General features: G+C 39.0%; 1 protein-coding gene across 7 annotated transcripts in view; it reads left to right on the top strand.

Annotated features, from left to right (window-relative positions):
* The window catches only part of LOC124186235 (calcium uptake protein 3, mitochondrial), a 35,676-nt gene extending 16,927 nt beyond the window's left edge, over positions 1-18,749 (top strand). The window contains exons 2-12 of one of the 7 annotated variants that reach the window (XM_046577756.1): positions 11,181-11,322; positions 12,152-12,262; positions 14,307-14,354; positions 15,068-15,150; positions 15,827-15,889; positions 16,840-16,941; positions 17,437-17,559; positions 17,702-17,925; positions 18,019-18,176; positions 18,252-18,409; positions 18,512-18,749. In XM_046577756.1, the coding sequence (XP_046433712.1) occupies positions 11,181-11,322; positions 12,152-12,262; positions 14,307-14,354; positions 15,068-15,150; positions 15,827-15,889; positions 16,840-16,941; positions 17,437-17,559; positions 17,702-17,925; positions 18,019-18,176; positions 18,252-18,409; positions 18,512-18,580 (1,281 nt within the window). In that variant the 3' untranslated portion in view covers positions 18,581-18,749. The remainder of the gene's footprint in view (positions 1-11,180; positions 11,323-12,151; positions 12,263-14,306; positions 14,355-15,067; positions 15,151-15,826; positions 15,890-16,839; positions 16,942-17,436; positions 17,560-17,701; positions 17,926-18,018; positions 18,177-18,251; positions 18,410-18,511) is intronic. The other 6 variants (XM_046577757.1, XM_046577758.1, XM_046577759.1 and 3 more) reach the window with 6 other exon arrangements.
* Positions 18,750-19,172: the final 423 nt, after the last annotated feature.

Here is a 19,172-nt window from a genome sequence, read left to right as displayed (position 1 = left end):
CTAAATATCCAAAAAATGGATATAACGCCGCTACGATTCAAAGTGTCAACGAATCGACTACATCGACCTCCAATGAAGATCGAAGTAAATTTTTTCACCATCCTCTTTCGGTTTCTTTCGTTGTAGTACAGATTCTACGCGGGAAGCGTTGACGTTACAACTTACAACTCGACGTTTTCACTTTCTTTTCGAAATTAGTCGAGATCGTTTTAATTCCTCTCTCGGAAACGTCGGTTCGGGAATTGTTGAAACGGCGCGTCTGTACCAACCATAAGGTATACGTTCACCATCGCCATGTATTCACAAGTTCACCGTCCGCCCGCAAAGCCAAGGATACACCACCGTTGGCTCGGACATCGATGTAATCCCTCCGGAGCACCCCTGCAGTCATTTGAATATCTACCGACCGACTCAGAGAGCCGCGAGCTGAGGGTGTTTTTTACGACGATACCTCGCCCCGAACGGTAATTACGTGAGGTTACATCGGTAATTAACCCAGTTTATAACCTCCCCCTTCCTTCTTCGCAAACGTCCTCCTCCTGCTTCATCGTCGCGTGGGATAGAAGTTCCCCGATTGCAGCAGCCGAGGGTGAAACGCGACAAGGTAAATGCCCGAAAACCCAAACCCCCAACCCTTACACGTCCTGTTATCCAACCTCAGGGGTCGACTTTATGTGACGGTTGAGCGAGGGTCGGATTTATTCTTTTAAGGTCCTTAACTCGATCCTGCGATCACCGCGAGAATCCGGTTGTACCGATTCACGATGCTGGAGTAGATGATACCCTTTCTAAAGGACGAGAAAAAAATTGTTGAAAAATACATTTGCAGAAACTATTGAATATGAATTTAAAAGTACCGCTCGGTACTATTAATTGCATTTATTACACACAAGTTCTGTTTATATATTTAAGTTCTATTTACACATCGTCACCGATCCATTTTTTTCAATGTTGCCTTTAATTTTTCAACTCATTCGTCAGTTTGTTGCATAACTTCACGGTTATTATCTAACTATTCTTTTTACCAACAATTTTTGTACTAATTGGCAGCGGAATGCTTTTATTTCTCGTTATACTCTTTTGATTGACGATATAAATTTTAAAAAACCCGGTTAATTTTTCTCCTCCGAGCACGAGTCTCTGACTTTAAATCGGGAACGTTACACCTACGTATCCAACACACTTGCACGCGCAATGCGTGCACGAGTTAACCTGACTTACGACGTCGTTAAGAATAAACACACAATAAAGAAATGGTAAAACAATAATCAGAAGAAGTGAATTTAAATGCAGAAATATATATATATATATATATATATCGCGGCAACGTGGGTAGAATTCAAACGGTTGATGATCAATTATTTTCTCGGTCAATCGCGGGAGTTTTTCCTGGAATCAGTTTAAAACGGTGAAATAAGCGTGCGTGATGCGTTTGGATTGTGCATACGTGTAGTAATAATAATATATATATATATATATATATGTATATATGTGTATATGTGTACGTAGGCTTAATCTTGGCGCAGATAGCCGTCGCGCAGGCTAGCTTGTAAGAGACAAGAATCGAGGAAGAACGCTTTCCTTTGAATGTTTTATATCAAGCCCGGCAACACTTTATCGCTTATCACCGTCCTTACACCCCCCCTCTCTTGACCTGTATACAAGACTGGGTGTAATTTTCGTTTCTTAGAAAAGTGCTGTAATATCAAATTGTTATTGTAATCACGGTGAGGCGTATTATCGATATGTATGTATATAGTGTATGAATATATAATGTATTTATAACGTGAGAATTGAAATGACGCGTTGCTCGGTTAGGTAAATTAATGTCGAACTATACGGCTCGATTCTATAACCGTCCTGAGACATGCGAAATTAGTTTTTAGTAGGACGGACACAACGCTGTGTATATTAGGAACAACTCGATCTCTGTAAGAGTTTTACGTTCTTGGCAGGTATTCTTTGCCAGAAAGTATTGTACCAACAATAAGATAAAAGTCGTTCGTCGTTGCGAGCGGCAGTTTTCCCGAGATCACGAGGATGATGTTACGTAACGTTATTGAAAAAAAATAATTACCACTTATATTATATCGCAACCTTTAGAATAACTCGAGAAGAGTTGAGTTTACAAAGTCGGAGTTTGTTCGTGCTTTGTTAAAACGGGTAATCCTCTAAAGTTGCTAGATAACGATTATTTTTTAAAGATTCATCGTTACAATAACGTTACAAACTTGGGTCACGACGAATATCTCAAACCCCCGGGAATCACGAGGGTGAAACCAAACTGCATTTTTCTCTTTCAAAAAAAAACTCGACACGTTTGGCTGCCAACTCTGGCTGCTCTGGCTTCATCATCTTCGTACCTATATGCATCGGTACGAATCATTAATATCTTTCACGTTTCGCTCTAGGTACGCATAACGCGAATTCCAAGTAAAAATTCACAGACATTTGATTTAACAGTAGGTACGCGAAATAACGTTTCATGGAATGGAGAATATAAGCGAGCGCAGGTTTGTCGAGTTAATTACACCCGATAAAACGAGCCGATCGTACTCGTTCGAATTTTCTTTCCAATCCCAATCCTTCCCCCGCTCGGACCAAGATTGAGAGACTAAAAAATAATTCCGGGGGTTTGGACGCGTTATCCGATATCTCGGATTATTAGGTTACGTAAAGTATCACATACGCGCTATATCTGGTACGTTACAAACGATGATGCGGTTAATCTTCCCGGTGTGCTGGAGGAGTTTTAAAACGCCGTAGCGGTATCGGTTTCTTTGAGAAGGCCGCGTTGCGTCGATCGAACGGAAATTGTATAAGGGGGGGGGGGGGGGGGGGAGAGGGATCGAACCGCCTCCCCTTTACCCTCTATAAACCACGCGCGCATCTTGTAATTACAACCTATCCCCGTATTCTATATGACGCCCTCGGCGATCAGATGCAATGTGTCTCTAATAGAGACGCATCCGTATAAACCTAGGGTATTAATCCCGCGGTCGTTCCGGCGCTTCGCGCCCAGCTGGAGCCTCCGTTATGCTACATTTTTTCCTCTATTACCCGAGCTCTGCTTCTTACCTATCTGTAATATGCGATAAATATCAATATTATATATATATACCTACGTTGTACGGGGAATTCCATGCGAACCCAACGAACGCATCTGATCCTCGTCGCTTCTGAATTTTGTGTAAAATATAAGTAAAAGAAATATCTGCAATTTTACAAACTCTGAAACAGTGCCCTGAATTTTTTCAGATTTTTTTAATCAACTGCTCAATTGTTTTTTTTTTTGTTTCCATAAATATTTAAAGTGATTTTGAAGAGAATACTTTTTATTAAATTTCAAAAAAATTCTCAGAAACTGGATTTTCCATGACAGATATTTTAAGATTTTTCAAAATGTTTTTCTATTTTTATTCAGCACTTTTAATTTTATTGGATCTATTAAAAAAATTGTTTGAACTGTCTGAAAAGTTCCGAAAAATTCTCAAAACTTCTATTATTTCACTTTGAACATTTCTAGACCGGTTCTATTGTGGAGCGATTTCTATCTATTTTTTTTTTTTTTTTTTTAGTACATTCCACTTTTTTTTATCAACTTCATATTGAAACCGGTCTAGAAATATTCCAAGTGATAAATAGAAGTTTTCAGAATTTTTGCCAATTTCCAGATAATTTAAACAATTTTTTGCACTGTAAAAAAATGGGAAATAATCGTATTGAAATGTTTGCAAACAAATACAGTTTTTGAGAATTTGAATGAAGGTCCTTTTCAAAATCACTCTTACTGTTTATAAATGATTAAGCATGTGAATAAAAAATGTAAAAAAAATCCAGGGTACCGTTTCAGAGTTGGAAAAATTGCAGGAAATTGTTTGAACAAAATCAAAAATGGCGAGCGTGCGTAAGACGTTGATTGGATTCGCATGGAATTCCCCATATATAGAAAATATTCCTATAAATTTTGACCTTCGATTTCTCTAATCAAAATTCGTAGATGACACCGTCGTTAAACAACTAATTCTAACACCAAGTGAAGATTGAAGTTGTTACAAAGTTAACGAAACATTTCACACCTTGTTACGGTTTATTACTCTACAATTTTAGACAGTTTATATTAATTCTACGAGTTTGAAATTGCGGATGACTTTTCGAACTGCTCCGATTTACCGGATCGAAATTAAGCAACGTTAACCTAACGAAATATAGCAACTAATATCTTTGCTTTGAAAATTTAGAACGGCCCTAAAGAGGTTTCATTTCCAAAATCTGACGTAAACGTTGCTTTTTAAAAATAGATTATTCGATTTGAGAGGATCTTACAGTTGCGAAATGATGATTTTTCCTAAAAATAAATCGTTACATTGTTAACGTTACGAACACTCGCTTCCCGATTTATCCTCCCACTTACATTCTTATTTATATTCCAACGTTTTATCGTTCATTTCTCAATGAGTGATTTACTCGAGCAGATATTTTTCATTCCGGTAGGTAACTGGTTTTACTTTACTTGCTCGAAGCTCGTTTTGTTCACGCACTTAATTGACCGACCGACCGACCGCCTAGAGAACTTTGCTTCATAAGGCACCCGCCTCTTCTTCTTTTTCTTCTTCTTCTTCTTCTTCTTCTTCTTCTTCTTCTTCTTCTTCTTCTTCTTGTTATTCTTATTTTAATGTATAACCCGCGAGAGTTGTTGAGTAAATATTATAACAGCCAATTTTTTTTCGCCGCAAGGCGTCGCATTATAATATTATATTATACGGCAAATTCCCCCGAGGCAACGGTGAAACTTTTCACTTGCACTGTTCGCCTTATAATCACGTCGTATAATAATAATAAGTGGGTTGAAAAAAGAAATTGGTCAACTATAATATGCATGTGGTTGAAACGGGTTACAAATTTTTTTTTCTAGAAAAAAAAAGACGAGAACAGTTTGTTTGTTCAAAGTTTTTATTTATTTATTTTTTTTTTCGGTATATTCTGAAAGAGCTACTCGAATCGATAACTACTATCGATTATTCATTACTCGTTCACCGGATGCAATTCGTGAAAGTTATTTATTGTGTGTGTGTGTATATATATATATATATATATATAAAAGTTTACATACGCATGTACGAGGATAAGCCGGCGTTATGTACACATTCCCAATGAGCCGTGACAAACTGTGAGAAGTTACCAATTAAACGGATGTTTGAGAATCAAGTTACATAGACCAAGGAGAAATTGTTACGCCAACTTGAATCACGTCGTTAGGGAAAGGATATTTACATAGAGGTAAATAATACGTGAATGCATCAGCGTAAAAATCAAGGAAAGATTTTCAGTTATATTGAATAATGCAGCATGACGATACATGCATATTATAATGTAGAGAGTTACGTGTATACGATCGTTTATTATTGCTGTACAAGTGATAAAGTAATTATTAACTTCCGGTTTCTCGGTTTCAGTGAAAAAATAACGTTATTTCAATCATACCGAAAATGACAAGTTGAATTTTGGATTGCTAATCGCGAATCTAAGGCCAGGTATTCGGCAAGCTGAAGAAAAAACTGAAAAAATTTGGATTTTGGTGAAAATTGGTAGGCGAGAGGTTTTCGGTTCACCGATAACGAATCCGAGGTCAGACTTTCAAAATTTGTACCGATGGATCAATTATAGTACCACAAAGTAAATAAAATCGTCACATTTTCACGTAATTGATATCCGAGGGCTTTAAAATCGTCAATCACGAATCTGAATTTGTAGTTCGAAATTTGAATTCAATATTATTCTCTATTTTTCTCTACAAACTTGGAACCTTACATCGTGAGAACGGGAAATTCGAGGGCTGGCTCCTGTCCAGTCTAAATCAGCTTTTTACAATATCTGACAGATGTAAAATGTATGGAAGAATACAAAAACTTTTTTTACACCACTGTCAGGACACGTTTGGCTGCTGTTGCTGCTGGGGACGAATCGCTTGTAACGAATGAGGCTGTAAAAATTTAAACTATGCCGATAAATATCGTTATAGGGTATATTTGTCTCTCGGTTGCCTCCCCCTCCCCCTCCTCCTCCTCCTCCTCTTCGGGTGAGGTTCCTGTGACAAACTGCCTTGTTCAGCAAAACGGCGCGAGGCGCGCGTGCTATTTTCTCTTGTGATCGGGGAACCGCTAAGGAGGAATCTGATCTCGAAACACGAGGGAGGATCTCTCCGAATACGAATCTCCAGAAAAGAGAATGCGTGGCGAAAAATAAAGAATGTAAAAATAATTTATCAAGAGGTGAGAAACTCCCTCGGGAGAATTGGGATACGTATTAGGTATGTACGTACCTACCACACTGTTTTATTACCTGTTTTGTATATAACTCGGCAGAATGCCGGGAGGATCCTTTCTTTTTCTTATTTCGAACGGTTTTATTTATTAACGAGGTGCCGCCGTTGCTGTTCGGAGGCGACAAAAAAAAAAAAAAAAAAAAGGTACTCTCGATACGAAGAAAAAACTACCAGCCGATACCTTTGTGAATGAAATTTTTACACGAGGACGAAGAGTTAGTAGCGTAAAAACATTAACGATGCTCGTCTTTAGGAAAAATCGTTGATTCGCACCTTGTTGGGAATGTCCGAAATGTAGTATAAACCGTGACAAGTATAGGATGCTTATATTTTGGATAATCGACTCGTTGAATGTCATTTTCTAAAATTACGCAATATCGATTTTTTCTCTGATGTTTCGTTACGTTAACGTTACTAACAAAACATATCCGGGAGGATCGAGATGAATAGAAAAAATTCTAGGATATCGATCAATCGTCAATCATCGGACGATTGATTAATAGAGAGACGATTTTTATCAACAAGATCGACACTGAATTCCGGACGAAGAATGACCCTGCGCGCAAGGTTGACTTTCAATCTCGAAATCATCCAAGTTGAAGAAGACGAAGAAGAAGGAGAAGAACAAGAAGAAGAAGAACCTACGATCCGTGAGATTCTTCTGTTTTGGACCACCCAGAGTCAATTTAAATTTCACTTTTAAATCCGGATCGCCCAAGTTCGTGACAAATCATTCGTAATCAATCATCGATGGTAAAATTTAACGGAAAGTAAAAGGAAATTACATGCAGCCCAGCTACGGCAGAACATTCAGCGATATACGGAATAGTTTTCTCGTTATACGCACAATTTGGATAGTGTTAATGACAACGAAACACACTTCGATTCGTCCGTGGAGTGTCAATGGTTGAAACGAGAGAAAAGGAAAGAAGGCACGTGGCTCTTGTCACAGCGACGCCACAAGATTATTCATCAAAATCACAAATATTCGTCGAGAACGTTTGCATATTGTTTGTTCAAAAGGCCCTCTCACTCTGACGTCTCTTTCTCTTTCTTTTTCTGTATCTAGAAACATCGATCCGCGTCGCGTCGCCTGTTCGATATTATACACATATTTCAAAGTGAAAAAAAAAAAACAGAATTGGACACGAGGAAGCTGCGTACTTGGCGATGCTTCGTTTCCATTGTTCGATTCTTCGATCATTCGTTTTCACATAATTATCCTGTTCCTAGTTCATTATTTGGTAATAGCAAAGATCGTATTAGTTACGGACATCCGATAAAATGAAATAGTTATATCGACGTTGTTTTTTTTAATTGAAATTCTTGCTCGTCGAATTTTTCACCCCTCGCAATTTACCCGGGTTTTAGCAACGGCTGACTAACTCTCGATGTCGCAGGGAGGTAATTCCTATGCAAATCGGGTCTGTGCCGACGGTGTATGTAGTATAGAGCCAAAGGGAAGATAATGCGTACGGGCAGAAATACTGCTATCTGATTTCAATTTCATCGGTAATTACACCCCTCGGCAAAGTTTCTTCAATTATAGTAATCGACGATTCGTACGATAGTCCGGCGGTACGAGAGCGTTTCAATGATCATCCTCGGCCTGATCTTCTCCACGGTTCGCGATATGGGAAACGGGGAAAAGCAGGTTGTTGGTAGCTAACTTCCACCTTGTACAAACCGGTAATGAGCCGGGAAGCCACGGTTGCGTTTTCGTTCCGCTGCTGTTTGTGCAATTTGTCGGTAACGAGATAGCGATTATCGTAAATGTACTCGCATTAGCACACCATCGATCTATACTCGCATTTTCGCAAAACGGACTACCAGTCGAGTTTCTGCAACACCCAACTTGTCAGCACTTGGTATTAAACTTCTTACGTCTACCAAGGTTCGTGTAAACCTAGTTTGAAGGTAACTGAACCTAGAAATCGTACCATTTCATTCCATTCCATTCAATCCATTTTCACGCTATTCTATCTACAGCTCATCCATTGGATCTGCAACTCCTCTACAGAAATGCGACGTGGTGGTGAATGAAAACAGCGGCGAATGGTTACGCGTAACTTAATAGCTACGTACCTGTATCAGAAAGGGGCACAAAGCGTTGGAAATAACCTGTCGTTACGATCTTACTGCACGTAAGTTGCGGTTCGTCGTATGGTAGAAGAGAGTTCTTCTCTCGCGTCGTGTGTGTATACCCAGTATATGTATATATATATGTATGTATGTATATAAAGCTATCCGTAAGATAATACGGAGGGTGATCGGCGTCGCGGAGGACAATCTTTCGCACGTCTCTCGCCTTGGCAAAACGTGTCTAAGGTGCCAACTAAAACACTTGATCCAGCGCTGCAGGTGAACCGTTGTACTATCTGATCGAACACGGTTGGAATGTTTAATCGGAGCCTCGCTAGCTTTCTGCGTCTCGTCGTTGGTTGTAGGAATATATTTAGAAGTGAAAAAACGAAGGAATGGAAAAAACTTGGGATAAAAATTAAATCAAACGTGGCGAACAAACCGCGGCTTCTTCTTTCCGGGGTTGGTTGCAGAACTTATTTCAGACGTGCGTTATCACGCTCCAAAGCATCTCTTTCCACGCTGTAACTTTCGGCTGTTAATTCGAATCTTTCGCTGCTGCGTGTTGGTCCCAGTCATGTAGGTCATAATGTTTCGGGGTGCGCGCCTTACCGTGCAATGCGCTTGTGTTTAACGCTTGCGAGGATCGGACCACCCAGAATTTCGCTGAGTTTAGACAGCCCCGCTTGTTCCTCGATCAGGATCTCGTATCTTTGGGTATAAACCAGCAGCGGCAGGGTAACGCCTTGTTCTTAACGAAATTTTGCACGCGATGATCCGATTCCTTTTCTCTCTTCTCCTCTCAGGCCTTTCACCCTTTCAACCCAACCGTGAAAACTCACTCACGCTCCGTGGTTGACACGACGTCCATTATTCTATTGCGACGTGCCGTTCTTGATTTTGTAACAAGATGCCGTTCGGGCGAAGAGAGCGTGAAACAAAAGGAGACGTTGACTCGACGAATCCATGACGCGGTTATCGGTCCCTCCGGAAACGCTTGTTCTCGGGACTTCCACCTGACCGCATGCCTGCGTACCTATATCGTCGAATCCGCTGCGAAAGCCGAATTTATGACCGAATGACGGAACGCGTTTATACAAGGGTCGTCGAACCCGTGGGGTCCTCGAGGTTCCAGACTCCGGACCCTGGCGTTTAGACGCGATTCATTATCAGCCATGACGCGTTTTCACACCGTCGAATTAAGGACCAGATTCCGTTATTCAGCGTCGTTTTGTTCCCATCGATATAAGGCAAGTCTACCGGTTATTGACCCTTTTTATTTGCAAAAATTATAAATTTCTCGATTACCGAAACCATTTGCTGAAATTTATCTTTCTGCTAGTTTTAGATCCAAGGATCGAACGGATACGAACGAAAAAAGGACATAATTGGGACAGGGTCAATAAATGGTGCAGTTTTACCTTAGGTGCTTTTAGAGACGGTTAATCCTGCTGTACCTACTTACTCTGATCCAGTATTCCGCGTTGCGCATCCCTTCTTGAAAATAAAAATGAAAATGTAAGGATAACGAAGCGGCGGATGAGAGGGGAAACTGGTTCGCTCTCTATACAGATAATCAGCTCGCCTCCTTCTCTGTTGATTTTCTGTAAGAGCTGCAAAGTCCTTCGGCATAAATTAACGCCCGCCGATCTTTCTCGACTCTTCTTCTTCTTTTTCTTCTTCTTCTTCTTCGAGGTGCCGCCGCCGACGCGACGCGCCGTATACTTTATGCGTAACAACTCTCCTCATCTCATTCCGTTTAAAATTATTTCCTCTTTTAGAATTTTTTCCACACTTTATCGCCAATTTTACGATTCTTTTTACAACTGTATCCAAAGAGTATGGTATTTTTTTTTTCTTTCTTTCTGTTTTTAGAACGTCGTCCGACTATCCTTGAATATCAACTTTGCAACAGTTTCACGACGACTTTTTGGTTTCAGTGCCTCATTTAATGTCTATATATATATCTTTGGCGAGAATCACTTTGTAACGAAGCCAAGACGTAGAAACGAGGATGAAATTAGCAGGCAGAATTAACAGACAAACGTTTGTGAAAATTTTGTGAAATATCTGCGAGGTTGAGGTCAAGTTGAGAATCACGAGGATAATACCAAACTGCATTTATCGATTTCAAAAAAGTTTAACAACTTTTGCTGCCAACTCTGGCTGCTCTAGCTTCAGCTTCGTGACACATATAATACTACCGTGGTTCAGGTCTGCGTTTCTTTCGTCGATATCTCGTCGCGTTGTTTCGATAGCTCGCGCAGCTTGTAACTACGGTGCTGATCTCCTTGTAGAAAAGCAAACCGGAGCGAATAAATCCCCGGGAGGAGAGTAAATTCTGGAAATACATTGGTCTCCGTGTATCGTCGTCGTTGAAACACCACCCCGATCGAATTCTAACCGCGTTCCCTCCCCCTCACCGTAGATGACATTGCTCTCTCTCTCTCTCTCTCTCTCTCTCGGGTTTCACCCATAAAAATACGTTAACACCAGTTCCCCTATTTTCCCGGATTCCTTTTTCAACCTTGCCATTATACGGCCGTAAATCTGCGGTTTATCACCGTCCCGCAGGGTTTATATTGCATTATAAGCTCCTTCAGATGGACACGCTGCAACGCGGTATCCTCTCTAATTGCCCCGGCTTACATTTAAAACTCTGCTACCGGTCTAGCGATGAAAGAGTAATCAACAGACGCTAACGTGCTACTTTTTACTCAACTTCGTTTATTATTATACATGTATGTATCCACGTTGAAAATCTATTTTCCAGAGGGACGATGATCTGCACAAGGCTGTCAGGCTGACCACGAGAGAAAGAAGATTCATCAAATTTGCCTCGGTTGAATACGACGGTCAGCTTTACATGACGCCTCAAGATTTTCTCGACAGTGTCGTCGAGTCTTTACCGAGACGTGAGTATGGTGCATCGTTTTTCGTTCCAACCTACGGTCGGGTTATTCGAAATGAGTTATGGAAAGCCTGGAATTGTCAGGGCAATTTTTAATTTGGTCGTGGAAAAAATGGAGATGTTAGTTTTCTGTCATGGGAATTGGAAATGATTTTTTGAGTTAACAAGTTTACTTGTCTTTATCGTCGAGAAAACAAATTGGCTTAAACCGACTTTTTTTTTTTTGTTCATAATATTTTTCTTCAATTCGAATTGAATTTCAATCGAATCTTGAGTCAATAACCTGAACGATTTAGGTTTTAGTAACTTAATAGAACTGGGGAAATTTCTGGAAAAACTAGATATCAGGTATTGGAAAATCTTTTTTCCCAAAAATTTATGTCCCTACCATGAGTCGGTTTTTAATTTTGCTTCAAAATATCCCAAGTTTCAGCTCAGTCTTAGAATAATGAAAGGAGAAAATTGATATGAAATTCAGGCCACGTTCTGAGATATTCTCGACTACTCGCAAGCACTTTAGAATGAAGTTTCATTGAAGATACGCACAAACACACAGACATATACGTACTAGAGTTTGAAAATAATATACTTGAGTGAAAATATTGATTTTGCGTGAAATCCCTTCCGTTTTTTCAATCGATGTATCCGCGTGCGGTTGTCATGCCTTCGTATTTACACTTGCAGCCGAGGGTTATTGAAAGTCAATGTCATCGAAGCGCCGCCGCACCGCAATCACTTTATTATCTTAGCAAATATTACAAGCTCTACGTCATCTCGAGGAGGCAACGAACGCGTCTCATCTCAATGTTCTCATCCTATTTTCAATCTTCCAGCTCGGCTGAAAAGGCGGATTTTATCCGACAACGAGATCGAGGCCATGAAAAATGCTACACCGAGTCTCAGGCAGGGCAGTCCGCAGATGTTTCGAACGCTCCGGGACAAAGGTCAGTCAATCGTTTCGTTCCGTTCGGTTCTATCACTTTGTCATACTCGGTTCGTCGTCGTTTGAATTATCCTCGATATCGTTTCGAGTGTAGGAAAGACGAATTAATTAAATGCAAATATATACTGTACGCAATCGGTTTCGCACTGTGGTGTAAAAATATGGAGCGAAGAGATCGGAGGGAGCGGATGAAAAGGAAAGTTTGTTGCGCTTCGTCACGGTATTTATTCACGTATATACATGTATAAATGTACAATCGTAAAGCCGTGCACCCATTCGGCTGTGATATTTATTTGTGCACTGGATTTTCGCCGCCTTGAGAAGCCGGTTTTATATTACATATATTATAATATCAGCGTCTATGCGAGGAAATCAAAAGTTTTATACCACCTTTAAATTTTCTTGCAGATTACATCAAAACCACGTAAAATTGCGTACGTGTAAACCTACATGGATATTTATCGTGATATTCTGAAATTTAAGTACCGTGTCATTAACATTTTTATTTAAATGCAAGTTGGTGACGCTGAGATTGTAAAACACAAAAATTGATATATCGTCATAGGTGGTAGATGAAAAAATTTGGTCAATTTATTGCTCTAAAAGTCATTCCCTCACACTTTGTCCGTTGATATGAGAAAAATAATAAAAAAGATGTTCGTCTCAAATTTAACGATATTCTTATTGATTAAATATTGACAAGATATTTGAAAATAAGTTTTAATTGCGTGTACGAAGCTTCTGTTGCACCGTGTTAATTGCGGCGGTTTCTTTTCGACAGTGAAATGAGTTTATGCAAAAATGTATTTGGTTGAAATTATTTAAGAATTAGATTTTTATTTATCGTTACGTAAAGGTGAGTCAGTATATATATGCATATGTTTTAATTCTTTTTATTGTGTTTTGGGGAGTACACACACAAAATTCTAAAGCAATTTGTGGTTATTTGCCAGTGTTTTTCTGTATATTTTTTTCGAATTCGTGATTCCCTCATTACAGTTAAATTTCCATTATTTTACGTTATTCCCTCATTTTATCGTTATTTTAAACTCAATTTTCTAGTACGTTATAAACGAAAGTTTGAAAGAACTTTACATTTAAATAAACCTCGTTAAGTAAAACTCGAGATTTCTCTTCTTTCTTGAGAAATGTTTTTCCTCGGTACAAAAAATTTTCATCTTAAAATCCTAACTGAAATTTCGAAATTTGCTAAGAAATATCCGTACATAATTCAAACCTTCAAAACTCAAGCGATACGCACTGACGGAGAAAATGTAACAAATTTTGCTCGCTTTTTTCTCCGCACATTTTTCAAAGTTAAACACGATGTTAATTTTTTTATTTTTTTTGTCGTTTCTTTTTTTATTCCTCTCATCTTCTTTCCCGGTATTCTCCAAGGGTCGAATACGACCCCTGGCTTTGTGTACAGACTTTTATAAACGAGACGGTTCACCGGAACACGCGCTGGGCGGGAAACTGATCGATCTCTCTTTGAAATCCCGTAAGTGTTTTTGAGGATGAGAAGCTTGTTCCCTCTTCGGCCTTCGGACTTTGGACGTCTGGCGGTGACCATCCATCGGCTTCGGGTCGCCCGGAGCCCCGGAGAAGACGGCTGGCTTTTTTAATGGCACCTCATTTTTCGGCATCGATTAGTCGGTTAGTTAACCTCGTTTAACGAGCACCGCGTGTAATTCGACGCGACGGCGGAGGTCCAAATGAATTATGCCCCCCGTCTAAGGCTTGTGTTGTGCGTTAAACGAGCCACCCGGACCACCGAAAACTCTCTCATTCATAAACGTCGCGATTCTCGGCGGAAACGATTGCGAGTGAAAAAAAAAAAAGAAACATCAAAAAAACTTTCGTACTGTCGCGGACTAAACGCGATTCTTGTTGGTAAAAAATTTGGAACTAAAAAATTAAAATAAACGACAACGTCTTTGAACGGTGGTAAAAAGACAAAGTGTGAGAAATTAAAAATTTTTTTTTCTTTTTTTTTTTTTTCTTTTTTTTACAACAAAAACGTTTCCCTGCTCTGTTTGTTCCAGGCATCCTCTCTTATACCGAGTACCTTTTCCTACTGTCAATTCTGACCAGTGAGTATTGCCCATCAGCTTTTTCACTAGTGAAATATATGTATACACTTACCCTATACACTTATACGATTATAATTATTTCGTACGACATGGTAAATAGTTGGAACAAACACTTTTCTTCTCACATATCCTTCGCACAACCTCCCCCTTAGCATATTTGATAATCTGCATGTATATATATATATATTAATAGCGGAACGCTTTTGAAATCTGTTTCTTTATTTTATCTCAAGACTCTTGTGATGTTATGTTTATTTTCATATGCGCAGGTAATCGACTATTTTTTTATCTTATAAACTGCAAAATTCTCTCTCTTTCGTTCCCGTCCGTACATAACTACTACACGTCTATTGCATTACTCTACGGTATCTGTCTGTCCGTCTGTCTCTCTTTGGCGCGCGATTCGACCGAAGATTTACGAGCCTCGATGAGAGCGTCTCGAGTGTTTGTCCATTTTTTCATTCCTTTTTTTTTTTTATTTTTCTTCGTTCTTCCCTGTTGCTGAAGATTTTGAACGAGACGAGTGTTTTTCTGCTGACCCTTTTACACTGTACACTGTACAAACTACTCGCAGCCGTGTTAAAATTCGATCAAATTTTTTGTTGTTTTTTATTTTTTTTTTTTTTATTTTTATATAAATTTTTTATAATCATCGATTCAAAATTTTCAATGTACTGGCGAGGGTTCAATTGGACACTGTAATTTTCTCGTAGAACCACAGACCGGCTTTCGGATAGCTTTCAACATGTTTGACATCGACGGCAACGAACGAGTGGATAAAACGGAATTTCTCGTGGTGAGTAATTCGCTGAACGTTGTTGTTGTATTATATATAGCTGGTCAATGAATTGGTACTTTCACACCTGATGGTACATTTCTTTTTCTTGCCAAGTACCGTGTACTATTTTATGGCAAATATTTAGTTTACTCGTTGCAGAAATTTTCTTTTTTTTTGTTTTTTTTTCTCTATTCGCGGTTTCTGAAGTTCTGGATAAACCCGATATTATACTTGTGGAAACTTATATTAAAACAATCAGGCCCACTGCGAAATAAAAGTACAATAACAATCACACGATGGGTAAATAGCGGACGTGTAAAATTTTTCAATGACATTTTAATGTACCCATTGACTAAAATATAAGCGCTCATCGACCGATTCATTCATATCATCTTGTGTCTGGTGTGCATTGAACTGTTGTTTTTTTTTTTTTTTATTTGTTTATTTTTGAGATTCTTTATTAATTGCAATTATATGATTTCGATTAGTTTCTGATTATTTTCCTTCATCGAGCAATTTTTTTACTTTCAATTCTAATCAGTTTCGATTTGTAATAATAATTGACAGGAGGAACGCACGTATGACAATGAAATTGAATAAATTAATGAATAATACTGCGAAAGATTGAGAGTTTTGTCTTTTTTGTCGCAGAATTGAATAAAACATGCGCATTCCGCAATTAAATTTCCTGCAGATTCGACGACTCCTGGGCGGTAGTCTTAAGGAACGGGATCTCGACGAAGCCACGTCACGAGCCGTGAGTTTTAACGAACCGAGAATCGAAAAAATTGCCAATAGACCGGTTCATTTTTCAATTTCTTTTTTTTTTTTTTTTTCTCTCTCTTCACTCATCGTTCAATGTTCGAGAAACGTGAATATTGATCTTTATTGTGAGATCGCTGATCCGTTTATGCTACAGTCCCGCTTTCATGCTTGCGTGAAAATTATAACAATTGAAATTCGCGCGTTCAGAATTGTCAAGGCAGCTAATTTTTCACGACATCGCTGCTCCACGTATTCGTCTTGCAACGTATATAATTGTAAAAAGTTTGCGCTATGATTGTTCACTAACTAAATATTTTTTTTCTTATTTTAGCGTTTTCCGTTTTGCATACGTATACATTGTTTTCGCATTTTATTTGCTTGTAATTCTTTGAAACATTCCACACACGCACACACATACAAGAATACGCAAACAACAATTTACTCCCACTTGCTCATGAGTCGAATTTTAGTTCTTTCCTCATCCTCAACACTCCTACTTTCGTAATTACTATTTTATCATCGCTTGATTTTTTCCCCTTCACCTAATCCATGCATCTGTATTTTATTTAATACCATGCATCTGTTGTCGATATATCTCCGATAATATTTGGTCGTATTTTCATTATATTTGGTTTGCATTGGTTTTGACATTTTACCTCTTTTTTTTTTCTCTCGCCTTGTTTGATTTTCGATTTTCTTTCCGTTTTGTTTTTCAAGCCAGAACTACAGCTACCGATCTTTGGCTTTGGATAAAGATCGAAGATACCGTCGCTACGTCGCTCGGATTTTCCGCTCGCCTTTTTAAATCTAACCGCAATTTGCTTTAGGTTGGTTTAGTTTGTTTTCTTTATCTTCAACCTTGAGAGAGAAGATAGAAATTTCAAGAAAAATAAATAAATAAACTAATTACTCGTTTTGAATTTTATTTCATTCCCCCGTTAGTTACGTACGCTAGTTGCTCCGAGCGAAGAGGCTCTCCGCGCTAAGGCAAAACTTCGGCAAGCCGCTATCGAGAAGGATAATGAAATCGTCTCGAATTCCTACGTAAGTCTCGTCACGTAGGTAAAGAGAAAAATCAACCGTGTATGCTGCGTGCGTTCACCGAGTATCTTATAACTTGAATTGCTTATTTATTTCTTTTCAATTATTGCAGTACAAAAACTGTACGATTTTTTCATTTTCCTTTCATTTTTTATTTATTTATTGTTTTTTTTTTTTGTTTTATTTTCATCACCCTCAAACTTCATGCTAACAATGAGTCGTCTCAGGAATTTCCACTAACGTTTATTTCAGAGATCAGATCAATAATCTACATCGTGTCGTTTGGTGCTGGATGTCGGTCGTAAAATTTCTCACAAACATCGTCGCAATGTCTATATAAACAACTGTACATCCATGTACAAACGTAACTTGTTAATCATCGATAATTGTAGCGATTTGTGACGTGATAACTAATGGCTATGGCGAGAATTGTTTTTTTCTTTTTAACTTGATCGATTTTGCATCATCTAATTTTTATTTCTATTTTCTTACACACAGATGGAGAAGATCTTCAGTCACGCCTGGCGGGGTAGACACGGGGGAAATTTGGAAATTAATTCATTACCGGAAGTTCAGGAATCATCGGATATCGCGATACCGGGAAGATTCGACGACGACCAGGTGGGCGGTTATTTTTATCACCGGTGAAGAGAAAAAAAAAAAAAAAAGATTCACGCGAATCGAACACTTGATTATTTCGTCCCTTCGATAATCCGATTTTTCGGTTTTACCCGATTTATTCACTCCTTGTTATTCACTCAAGGGACTTCAACGGCGTCACGCGGTCGACACGACATTGACGACCCATTTCTTCGGGAAAACCGGCAAGGACGAGCTGAAGTACGACGGTTTTCGTCGGTTCATGGAAAATCTGCAACGCGAGGTGCTCGAGCTCGAGTTTCACGAGTTCAGCAAGGGGCACGACACCATATCCGAAATGGACTTTGCCAAAATTCTGCTCAGATACACCTACCTCGATACAGACGAGTAAATATGAAGACGCGGAGCGTTAACCATTCGCTGATTTTATTTCCAGACCGCGAAACGATCCTCGATTTAATATTATCGCCCTGTTTTCAGGTACGACAAATACTTGGACCGGCTTCTGGATCGCAGCAGCCACGAAGTTGGAATCAGCTTCGAAGAGTTTCGCGTATTCTATCAGTTTTTAAATAATCTCGAAGACTTCACGATCGCTATGAGAATGTACACTCTGGCCGATCATCCGATCTCCAAAGGTAAATAGATCGAATCACGTTCAAGATTATAAATGAAATGATATATTCCGGTACTATTTTTACTCTTCATTACAGACGAATTTCATCGTGCCGTTAAGATCTGCACTGGAACGAGCCTGACCACCCACATAGTGGACACAGTTTTTGCGATATTCGACGTCGATGGGGATGGCCAGCTGTCGTACAAAGAATTCATTGCCATAATGAAGGACAGGCTTCACAGAGGATCTAAGGTATGGTTACATGCTTGATATGGAAACGGACAATCCTTACTGGCAAACTTTCGTCGCGTAAATTACGAGCTTTTTCGTATTGATTTTCTACCCTTTTTACAGTCGCAGACGCGAAGTGAGGGCTGGGAGGCGTTCAAATTTTGTTTGAAGCAAGAAATGAAGGCACCGTAAACGAATAATGGAAAACTCCACAAATCTATGATTATTATCAGCGGATAATGACTTCGTCGCCGTAATATTGTTCAATTAGTGCCATTCGTTTATTTATTTAATTTATTCTCATTTTTATGTATGTGTGTAAATTAATTTAACAACCATTAAAAATAACTACGAAAGTTTACCTGTGTTTTGATGTCTACGGAAAGCCTGGAATGTGCGTCACTAATGAATTCCTTGTAGTGATATGAAAAGTCATATTGGGCAGCAGTACAAGATAAGTATGAGAACATGGTACTAGGCGTAAAAGCGTTTATACGCCTAGATGTTGAAAGTTGCTGATCCTTGAAAACGCTCTGATCGCCTGTTCTCAAGTCTCTACTTGTTTATATTGAAGAATCGCCTGACCCAATTTTATTTCGCACTTCCAGTTGGTAGATGAAATGAAGCGAAGGAACGCTCATAGGTTTAAATTTTAACGACATTTCAAACACATTTTCTGCATTCCTTTAAATCAATTTGGTCCGGAGGGGTCGTTGGATCAATTCAGATTCTCAAATATTTTAGGCTCCAGAATCGTGGCATAACAGTACGGGCTAAATCGTTT

The sequence above is a fragment of the Neodiprion fabricii genome, chromosome 7, assembly GCF_021155785.1.
Source record: "Neodiprion fabricii isolate iyNeoFabr1 chromosome 7, iyNeoFabr1.1, whole genome shotgun sequence".
Lineage (NCBI taxonomy): Eukaryota > Metazoa > Arthropoda > Insecta > Hymenoptera > Diprionidae > Neodiprion > Neodiprion fabricii.
Note: the sequence above shows the minus strand (reverse complement) of the source record. Positions and strands in the feature narration are given on the sequence as shown.